The 11,372-nt window shown below is 37.9% G+C and overlaps 1 protein-coding gene across 1 annotated transcript in view; it reads right to left on the reverse strand.

The window, feature by feature from the left end:
* taf6 (TAF6 RNA polymerase II, TATA box binding protein (TBP)-associated factor) overlaps positions 1–10,635 on the reverse strand; it is a 72,180-nt gene extending 61,545 nt beyond the window's left edge. The window contains exons 1-5 of the mRNA XM_056235961.1: positions 10,459–10,635; positions 3,472–3,558; positions 3,215–3,368; positions 2,599–2,655; positions 1,910–2,029 (exon numbers count right to left, since the gene is read on the reverse strand). Coding sequence (XP_056091936.1) covers positions 1,910–2,029; positions 2,599–2,655; positions 3,215–3,368; positions 3,472–3,558; positions 10,459–10,614 — 574 coding nt within the window. The 5' untranslated portion in view covers positions 10,615–10,635. The remainder of the gene's footprint in view (positions 1–1,909; positions 2,030–2,598; positions 2,656–3,214; positions 3,369–3,471; positions 3,559–10,458) is intronic.
* Positions 10,636–11,372: the final 737 nt, after the last annotated feature.

Genomic DNA, 11,372 nt, shown 5'->3' on the forward strand with positions numbered 1-11,372 from the left:
CATTTTGCGACCAAATTTTGAGAGTGTGCGACTGAATTTTACATCCAGTCGCACATGTGCGACCAGTAAATTTGTCCCCTTTTTTTTTTTTTTACACGTTACACGTGGAAGGGGCTTTTCAATGAATCCGGAGTGTGTGGCAGGCCAATGAGTGTGAGAAGAATAGGGAATGGCCACTGTAAGTGGCTAATGTGTGGAGGGGGAGGGTCCTAGAGATAATCGAGCGCGCGTTTAAACGTCTGTGGGAAGGAGACGGAGACAACCTGTTGTGCGTCTGAGCAATGAACTAGCGAACTAATGACTCGTTCTTGCAGACATTAACTGCAGACATTACCATCGGTGTTTAAACTAAACTCATTTAAGTTTTGCCAATGTAAACATTCAAGAGCAAGACGCGAAAGAGAACTTGCGTCTAGAAGATTTGTGCGTATGTGTAGGCTACTCATCTCAGACAGCGCGCAAATATTGAGTTCTCTTTCAAGTCTTGCACTTGAATGAACAAATTCACACAAAAAGTATGTCAACATGTCTGTCTTGATGAGTATCCTAGCAGACATAGTCTGCTATGCCTTAAGACTAAGTGAACTTATATGGTCAAGAAAGACACTCACAGTATCGTGTAGGCCTACTGAATCAGCTCTGAATTGAATAGCTTTTGTAACTTTAATAAGGATTAATCTTTAATTTATATAGTCAAATATGCAATGTTATTTTACATTTGATTATTTTATTCAATTTCTGTACCTGAAAACTAATGTTAGAGCTACCTGAAAAGCATTGTTTATTTTATTAGTATCTTTGCTCTATTGTATTTATTTGTGATTTTGCTTGTGGTTAGATTATTTGTTCATATTTTCTTTATTTTATTTGACAGTAGTCTTTTTTTCCTCTGAACATAGCACATACCGAATCATACCGAAACCGTGAACCTAAAACCGTGAAACAAACTGAACCGTGAGCTATTTGAAACGTTGCAGCTAGTACAGTGTCACAGTCGGAAGATGATTCAGAGTGAGAGGTTTTTGTGGCGAAAAAGGCCAAACCCACCATTTTCGTGAAGACTGGGCTGCGAGAATTCAGCTGGTTAAGGTAGTACTGTAAGGAGATGAATTCCATGACCTGCGAATGTTGCAGTCGCTACCCCATAACTGCGGGGAACACGAAGTTTGCCGACAGTGCAGACACTTCACAGTTTAAACACAATACGCTAGTTAAACACAATCTTAGCCTGAAGCATAGAGTATGCGGTGACATGTTAATAAATCAAAAAGCAACGCCACTGCCGGTTGCTTTTAGAAGACAAGAGGTTGTTACGTTAAATCAGAGCGCAAAGGCATTGTAATTTCTGCATCTATTATCAAAGTATTTATTAGTAATACACTGGAAATTTAATTAGTAGAAATGTGAATATTTGGTTAGTATGTTGATTTACAAACTGTTATGTTAGTATGTGCTCCTAAATTTTCTGGTTGTGCCCCTAAAATTTTCAGTTGGGGGCCACTGTGCTCCTAGTGAAAAAAGTTAGTCTGAAGCCCTGTTAAATCAGTGAGCTGGAAGCTTTTGTACACATAATATTTCTAATAGCATAATATTTCAGTAAAGAGGTGTCAGATGTTTATTTTAGGTTATAAAGAGTAAAGAATTCTCTACAAAATTTGATTTTGGGGGTTGAATAATTTTGTATATGGATGTTTACAGCCATATTTGATACATAATTGATTTTTTATTTTAACTCAGTAACTCAACCTAACATTCTCAGAATCAATATATGTATTAATAACTTACTATGATGGTTAACTGATGCTTTACTTGAAGTGTTTTCATACAATTTACCAGAATGTATTGCAGGGCAGGGGGGTTCAATAATTTTGATTGCAACTGTACCTTTTTAACTTAACTAATTTCTGACCTTTGACTTCAGCAGAGGTTGCACCCTGACCCTTGGACTGGATAGAGCCTTCCTCTTCCTGTCCAGGTTTGACAGCTTTGAGCGGCTCTGTAGACTCTGCCTTCTGCTGCTCTTTAGGGGCTGAGTAGGATAAAGAAATCACAAAATTATTTCATGTATTTTTAATGTAATAATAAGCTAGAAATGGGATACTAGTGTACTACTGCAAACTTGCGCAGTATATACGGTCTAATGCACAAATAGTATGTAAGTTAATACTAGTTAATAGGAATAGTATTAACAAGATACCAGTATGTAAGTATGTATGTTATTATGATATTCAACAATATAATTGATCTGACTACACTCACTGACACTATTTGATGGGAACTGAACTGAGCTGTACGATGACATCACTGTTTTCTGCAGAGCTGCTTTATAGCCCAATTGAATTAATTTAACAATTGATGATCTCTACAATGGAGCCGAATCAACACTGAACTGACTTCAGCTTTTTAGAGCTGCTTTACAGGTGCATTGAAATCTGTTTGCGTCATTGGATCATTATTTTCCTGTTATCATACTATTCCTGCAATAATAGTGTGGTTTTAATATAAGCTTTATCTTTTTTGCAGTACAATAATCCAAACATATTCCTTTACTCTATACCAACATAATACAAAAGAGAGAAAGGGCTGAAAAACTTTTACCTGGAGGTGGGTTCTCTGGTATTGCAGGCTGGACACCATCAATGCTTAACCAGTGAGCTGAAAGACAGAGACAACAGGCTTTTTTCTTCTTAATTTTTTTTTGCTAATGTGGGAAACAATGTCATTCACAGACAAAAAACGTAGCATGCAAATAGCGCTCCTCACACAAAGCACATTGGAGACTTGACTCGCAATTGATTCAGTCTGATGTTAGCATGTTGCTAATCTAATGATACAATGCTCATTATAAACACTTGTAATAAACAAAAGTAAACAGCACAATAAATAATGGGCTAAATAGTCTATTTTTAATTAGATATTCAGCATTTAATTTAAATATATATATATTATTTAATTTTCCACTCATCTACTATCTTGAAACTTTTTTACTGAGCTCACTTACATTGCATTCTGGAAAGGACACATTTGATGCTACCTTAGTATTAAGCAAAAACAAGGTATTCTAAAAGGCAAGAAAACTTATGCTGTTCCTTTTGGGACAGCTTTTAAGTCAGGACAGTGTCTATAATGATGTATATGCTAAGTAAGCAACTCACTAGGTTTGGTATAGAGTTTGCATCTAAATAGTTTCATATGAGGAATGCTTGTTAATTACCTTTGAGTGAAACATCAAGAGGAACTCGAGGGAGGGGTGTGTTGATGATGTCACTAAGATCCACTTCCTTTTCTTCATAAAAATGCAATTCTCTGCCGCCTCCACTTGCAAAGCGAAATGGGATGAACTCTTGAGACTGGAATCCATACAGCGGCTAAAGGAGACAAGTACAATTTAAAAAAAACTTGCTTTACATAGGAGAAATAATTTGTAAAAGGTACTGAATGTTGTGGTTCATTTCATTTCAGTTTTCTTACCTCCACGTTTTTTAGTTTAAGAGCATGGTCAATGTCACCAGTCATAAGTTTGCGTCTCTTCCCATGGTGCATGAACTTTAGTGCATCCTGTGGGAGATATCACATCAACACTTAAACAACACCTTCAGCTTTTCTGTGTAATCTCTCAAATCTCTCAATCTGCATATTTCAAACAAGGGTGATTGAAACAAATATAGTATTTTCCATACTATGGGGGGGGGGGGGGGGTCCATTTGGGGTCCAATTTACAATATAAATAATAATAATAATAATAATCATTATATATATATATATATATATATATATATATATATGGGGTCTATCAAATGTTTGATTACCAACATTCTTTACAATATCTTCTTTTGTGTTCAGCAGAAGAAAGGAGTTCATAAAGGTTTGGAACAACTGAAGGGTGAGTGACAGGATTTTCATTTTTGGGTGAACTATCCCTTTAATGTAGCCTGACAATCAAGATGTTGGGTCTGGGAACACACCATTGGCAGGGCTCAATCCGAGGGGCGGGATAAACGGTTGTCTTTCAAATTCCCTCTGCACGCAATAGCGCAGACAGCGCCATTTTTGGCCAAATTTTATTTGGATTATTGGCCAGAGGAGAACTGGCCCCCGACTGAGCCTGGGTTCTCCCAAGGTTTTTTTCTCCATTCTGTCACCTTTTGGTTCCTTGCCACTGTTGCCTTGGCTTTTGGCTTGCTTAGTTGGGGACATTTAATATTCAACTACAGGTCCTTCTCCAAAAATTAGCATATTGTGATAAAGTTCATTATTTTCCATAATGTAATGATAAAAATTAAACTTTCATATATTTTAGATTCATTGCACATCAACTGAAATATTTCAGGTCTTTTATTGTTTTAATACTGATGATTTTTAACCTGACTCCGCCAGATGGATTTGCTCCGCATATCCATCTGGAAACCTTCCGTTGAAGTAGTTTTGGTAAGGGGCGAAAATACTGGTTAGCTGATTGGCCTATGTTGGTGATAGACGGGCCAAATCAACCAATCAGATCAACGAAGCATATGACGTACTAACAGAGCGTATCTTTTCCTCTGAGAAAAGCCTCCAGAGCAGTGTTTTGCTCTTCTTTCAGTGAAGAAATACTCTGTAATTCCGATAAAACTTGCTCGATAGCCACGCTGATGCTAGTTTCATCCGCTGAAGCCGACATGTTCTTTAGACTGAACTGACGCGCTTCTCGTTGCGTCACACCTCAACCCGCCTCAAAGCCAACGCTGATTGGACGTTCGTTTGGTGAAATGCTCCCAAATTTTCTTTAACGGAAAGTATCCAGACTGATCTGCGAGTGAAACCTTGAAAGCTCGCGAGATCAGGATGGTCTCACGAGGCTAGATGATTTTGGCATACAGCTCATGAAAACCCAAAATTCCTGTCTCAATAAATTAGCATATCATGAAAAGGGTCTCTAAACAAGCTATTAACCTAATCATCTGAATCAACTAATTAACTCTAAACACCTGCAAAAGATTCCTGAGGCTTTTAAAAACTCCCAGCCTGTTTCATTACTCAAAACCGCAATCATGGGTAAGACTGCCGACCTAACTGCTGTCCAGAAGGCCATCATTGACACCCTCAAGCAAGAGGGTAAGACAGAAAGAAATTTCTGAACAAATAGGCTGTTCCCAGAGTGCTGTATCAAGGCACCTCAGTGGGAAGTCTGTGGGAAGGAAAAAGTGTGGCAAAAAACGCTGCACAACGAGAAGAGGTGACCGGACCCTGAGGAAGATTGTGGAGAAGGACCGATTCCAGACCTTGGGGGACCTGCGGAAGCAGTGGACTGAGTCTGGAGTAGAAACATCCAGAGCCACCGTGCACAGGCGTGTGCAGGAAATGGGCTACAGGTGCCGCATTCCCCAGGTCAAGCCACTTTTGAACCAGAAACAGCGGCAGAAGCGCCTGACCTGGGCTACAGAGAAGCAGCACTGGACTGTTGCTCAGTTTTGCATGTCATTCGGAAATCAAGGTGCCAGAGTCTGGAGGAAGACTGGGGAGAAGGAAATGCCAAAATGCCTGAAGTACAGTGTCAAGTCAGTGATGGTCTGGGGTGCCATGTCAGCTGCTGGTGTTGGTGCACTGTGTTTTATCAAGGGCAGGGTCAATGCAGCTAGCTATCAGGAGATTTTGGAGCACTTCATGCTTCCATCTGCTGAAAAGCTTTGTGGAGATGAAGATTTCATTTTTCAGCACGACCTGGCGCCTGCTCACAGTGCCAAAACCACTGGTAAATGGTTTACTGACCATGGTATTACTGTGCTCAATTGGCCTGCCAACTCTCCTGACCTGAACCCCATAGAGAATCTGTGGGATATTGTGAAGAGAAAGTTGAGAGTAGGGGTGGGCGATATGAGCAAAAATTCATATCACGATATTTATCACTGTCCAGACGATATCGAGATTATATCGCGATATGAGAAAAAAAAATTGGAATCACATTTTAGTGCACCTTAGTTAAATTACAGGCAAGATATGTATTTAACACTAAAGAACTAGAAAAAGGTGAGGCATATCATTGGACATAGACCTGAAATGTGTTTTTTTTTTGTGCCATTTTTTTTGCCTTTTTTTTTTTCTCAAAAAGTGCAAACGTGCAACATGAGGTAGGCCTGAATGCACTTGTTATGTCTTTCCACTTTTTGCTCGTCTTGTCATAATGAGAACCGGCAGCAAATGAAGACTTTATTGATTTCTGAGTGAGAGCCGTCTTCGGGTGTGCTCTGTCTCCGCCGGGAATATCTGTTGTTATAGTTTTGCTTTTTTAAATTAGTTTTTATTTTAATATCGTTTTCAATTTTGCTTTAAATTTCAGTTTAGTTTTAGCTAGTTTCATTAATGGTTTTGTTAGTTTTTATTTTGCAAACACATTTCTATATAGTTTTTATTTTATTTAGTTTCAGCTTTAGTAATTATAGTTTAGCTTTAGCAGAGCGAGCAGAACACTTTCAGTGTAGACCAAAGCGAGACGTTTAATTTAAGTTTAATGTTTGCACAGATTACAGTTAACTCTTGTGCAGACATCTTAATAAAAATAAAATAATGGTTTGAGATTGAACAAAGCACCAAATAAATAGAACTTAAAAGTATACAAGAAAAAAACAATGAAAATGTTCATACAAACTAATTCATTAGTGTAAGAAGACAGAATAAATGCCTACAGTTTGTACAGTATAAAACCCATTACGTCTATGGAGAGTCCCCACAAAGATAGTGGACCAGTGTGTGTGTATGCGCGCGCTTATGTGTGTGTCGTGTCGTGTCACGTGTGTATGCGCACGCTTATGTGTGTGTCGTGTCCTGTTATTCATAGCCTAACGTTATATTGCGGGGAAATGTCTCCACGTGGATAATATTATTAGCAGTAGGCTAAATGTTTTGTAAAAACAAAGATAATAATAGCAGCTTTCAGCCTTTCAACCTTCATGAAAACATGACATCTCAAACATACAGTAGCCTAGAACTTTAACGTTTGTTTGTGCTTGACGAACTTGTTTTGGTGTTGCACCCGCGTCTCGCAAATGAAACGGCATTCTAAAAATGCTGCGCTCCAGTTAAAAGTCAAAGCTCCAGTTTGCTTCTCATTACCTTGTTATTTCCCATTCCATCGCAAAAGATGCATCCTTTATGAACAGCCGCTTAGCACTAGCGATGTGTTCTACGTTACGGTCCTTCATTGAACGCGTCACAGGACAGCGGTTAATCGCCTCAGCAACTTCACGCGTATGAAGCGCCAAATCAGCCATTTCCTTAAACAGCGTATTCGATTCTGTATCGTCATTAGTGTTAACAGTTGTAAAGAGTACCAAATTGAACAAAACAATATAACTGCAATATTTGAATTTATGAATACGGTATCCTCGGTATCGCAAAATCCATATCATGGCACAACATAATACCGGTATTCACGTTCATACCGGTATAGCGCCCACCCCTAGTTGAGAGACGCAAGACCCAACACTCTGGATGAGCTTCAGGCCGCTATCGAAGCATCCTGGGCCTCCATAACACCTCAGCAGTGCCACAGGCTGATTGCCTCCTTGCCTCCATGCCACGCCGCATTGAAGCAGTCATTTCTGCAAAAGGATTCCCGACCAAGTATTGACTATTGAGTGCATAACTGAACATAATTATTTGAAGGTTGACTTTTTTTTTTTTGTATTAAAAACACTTCTTTTATTGGTCGGATGAAATATGCTAATTTTTTTAGACAGGAATTTTGGGTTTTCATGAGCTGTATGCCAAAATCATCAGTATTAAAACAATAAAAGACCTGAAATATTTCAGTTGGTGTGTAATGAATCTAAAATATATGAAAGTTTAATTTTTATCATTACATTATGGAAAATAATGAACTTTATCACAATATGCAAATTTTTTTAGAAGGACCTGTATATTATTGATTTGCCTTACTTAAGGTGGACGATGACGCAATTTTCTTCTAGAAACAAACTTTGTTGTATTATTTTCATGTTATCACTGTGAAGCTGCTTTGATACAATTTGTATTGTAAAAAGCGCTATATAAATAAAGGTGACTTGACTATTTGAGACAGTCATACTCCGTATAGACATTTCTTTTTTAAAAACATTGATGATATTATTAATAATCCAGCAGTGTTATTTTTTTTCAACAGTAGGCTTAGGCTGGCCACACACTTTTTAAGCATTTTTTAAGAATTTAAGCCCGATTTGCAACCCCCAACAATCTGGGGGGTGTGGCCTGATTCAAGGCGTCTCGCAACCAACATTTAGTCCAAAAAATCCTCAATTGTGTGGTGTCATTACGATTATTTTACTGCTCCCGATCGCATCGGAGCCCACACGATCCCAAATCGCAAATATCAAACATGTTTGATATTTACGATTCTTGATCGGACTGCCTCTGACATGATACCCGCGATAGCTAATGAGAGGGAGCAAGCTTCACCAACTGGATGTTGCATGCTTCTATATCTGAAACTTGGCAGCCACAAACATGCCACGAAAGTGGAGTATTGAGAAAGAATATCACCCATATTCTTCCTTTCTCCTTTGTTTTTCTTCCTGTAAAAACACACTCCAGGAGAACCAGCTGACGACGTTGATCGTCCTCCTTTTTTTTTTTCTCAAGTCACGTTTAATCTTGTCTCACTGAGAAAATGTTACAACAATCGACAGGTGTGTGGTCTCGCGGTCCGAACAAATCTTGTAGTATGTGCATTCGGAGGATTATAATGCTAAAAATCAGTTGAAACTAGCCTTATGTGGTCTCCCATAGTTTTACAATCAGTTAAGATTTGAAAATAGTCTAGTGTGTCCCAGGCATCAATCAAAATTCTCGTCATGGCTTCGAAAACGAGCAGGGATCACTTGCTAAAAGTATACGAAAAAACAGATGTGCAGCACCAATCTGGCATATACTAGTGGTCGACCGATATATCGGCCTTGGCGATATATCGGCCGATATTTGGCATTTTTAAAATATTGGCCTCGGCCGATTAGGTTTTCTGATTGGCCGATGTGTTGGAAGCGGGACTTTTATTTTGACGGCGCTCCGGACTTTTATTTTGACGGGTGGCGCTGAGAACACCAGTGCCTGAGAGGAGAACGGCAGCGCCTGATCACACAGCGCTCACTCACATTCTCTGTCTTCATTAGTTTATGATCTCTGTCAGTCAGTCATATCTCTAATACTTTGTTAGACAGAACTGGTAAACAAAGAAAGTAAATGGTATGCGAAAAAGTAAAGCGTTTGCTTTTATATTATTTGTAACAGAAAAGGCAAACATTCCGACTAAAATACTTTCTCATTTACCGTCAACATTTAGCAGATGCGCATCTACATCATTTAAACAAATCTCTGAATATCTAATAAACATTTAATTTCAGAAACCTTGCAGATTTAATCGAATCCAGCTGTGATATCTTGTGAAGTGTGCATTTGTAGCCTTAAACGTTTTACTGCGAGTGACGGTCAGTCCGTGTGAAGTGAGTGAATGCGAACAGAAGATCAGCTTCACAGGAAACGCGATCGAAAAATACTTTAAATCCTTAATTTTAAAATTTGCTGTGCTATATCCAGTTGCCCACTGTGTTTATTGGCAACACAGTGCCAATATTGTTATTGGCATATAAATATTCATATTATTAATAATCTTTCAGTGCGCAAAACTATCTTGTTCTGTCGTATCTATCATGTATTGTTGCCCCATTAAAATGCTGTGTAATACATTTAAAATAAACATCTTTTAATTTCATAGTATTTAATTTTTCAACAAATTCTATTTCATGAATGTATTTTATAATACAAATAGAAAATTGTCTTTTTTTTTAATTGACATTTTACCAGATTTTGTCCTAGTAGTCTTCAGTCCTTCAGTCCTAAAAGTTTAAATTTTATAAAATTACTGCACCCAATATTTTTTCAAGAATTACTTTTGCTTCTGAATTATAGATTCACCTAGTTCATGATATATGTTTGTCATAGATTATATATATTTTACATATATACATATTACATATATATTTTTAATAATTTGTTGTTTTCCTCTAATGAAGTAGATTTTTTTTGGGGGGGGGGGGGGGGGGGGGTCAGAATTGGATCAGTTATGAAAAATGGTATTGGTGCATGATGCATCTGCAATTCCAAGTTGTTGTTTTCTTTATTCTTTGAAATTGCTCATTTTGGTTTTCAGTTGTATTGCATAGTTTGTCATTTTTACATTAAACGTGCAAAAGTTGATTAATTTTTTACATCACAAAAATGTTATATTATATTACCCTGATAATTTTATTAGACCAAAAAGGGGGGAAAAATACCAACATGTACCGGTAGTATATAAACATTTTACATTTTCATGTCCGTGTACTGTGCACAATGTTTGTTCTTAAAACCTTAATGAAAATCATACTTTCTACATGTTTATTTATGTATAAGCTTACACTGTAAGTATAAACAAAATTGTTAATTGCATACCTGTGCAATCTCTTTAATCCTGTAGCTAACCTCTTCGCTGAGGGCCAGACAGCTGTCTTCCTGCAGTGAGCCCACACCCACTGACTCCGCCATCGCCTTCATAGATTCAGTAGGGAGGATCACCGAACACAGCTTCTGTCTGCGCTCCTCTGCCATGTCTCACTCTATGGCAGAAAACAAACTACATAAATCAGATATATTCAAATTTCAATGTCATCATCAACAGTAAATAAAGCTCTTTCAATCCATTTCCACTGGCAACAGAATTAGATAACTTTAAGAATGGTCTGCCAAGTCAAGTCACCTTCATTTGTATAGCGCTTTTAACAATACAGATTGTACTGATAATAGGAAATTAAAATAACATAGATTGTTTGGGCTTTACAGTAGCTCTAGAATAAAGTTATTGTCCAGCTAAAGTAAGTTTTTGATTGATTCACTTCCGTTGCAAAGATCATTAGTTATTAACTTAGGGGCCGCTTACACGACAACGTTATAGGCCTAACTGAAAACAGAAAACCCCTAACGCGCTCCAGACGCTCATTTGCAGGACAACGGCATTTGGTGGCTTGAGAACGCAAACTTTGAAATAGGTTCCAAGGTGCAAGTTTTAATTTTTTTTTTTTTTTTGTAAGTTATCTTCTCCATGTAAACTTCAAAAATGTGAATCTGTGAAAACGGTGAGTGCGTGCACATGCATATCATGTGTTCAGTCAATAGGTATGCGTGTTTGAATACGTATGTGTGTCTTTCTTTACAAAGTGACAATGCCAAATTACTTGTCTGGCCAGCATAATACAGAATTTGTTGTCATTTCCGCAGATCCATGCGAACTGGAATCATTTTGATAACGTTTTATTTGTACAGAGGTAAAGGGAAGAGGAGGCGGCATTTTGTTTAATTTTGTCTGCTGA

Source organism: Rhinichthys klamathensis, unplaced genomic scaffold (genome assembly GCF_029890125.1).
Source record: "Rhinichthys klamathensis goyatoka isolate OS25496 unplaced genomic scaffold, OSU_Roscu_1.1 h1tg000019l_1, whole genome shotgun sequence".
Classification (NCBI taxonomy): domain Eukaryota; kingdom Metazoa; phylum Chordata; class Actinopteri; order Cypriniformes; family Leuciscidae; genus Rhinichthys; species Rhinichthys klamathensis.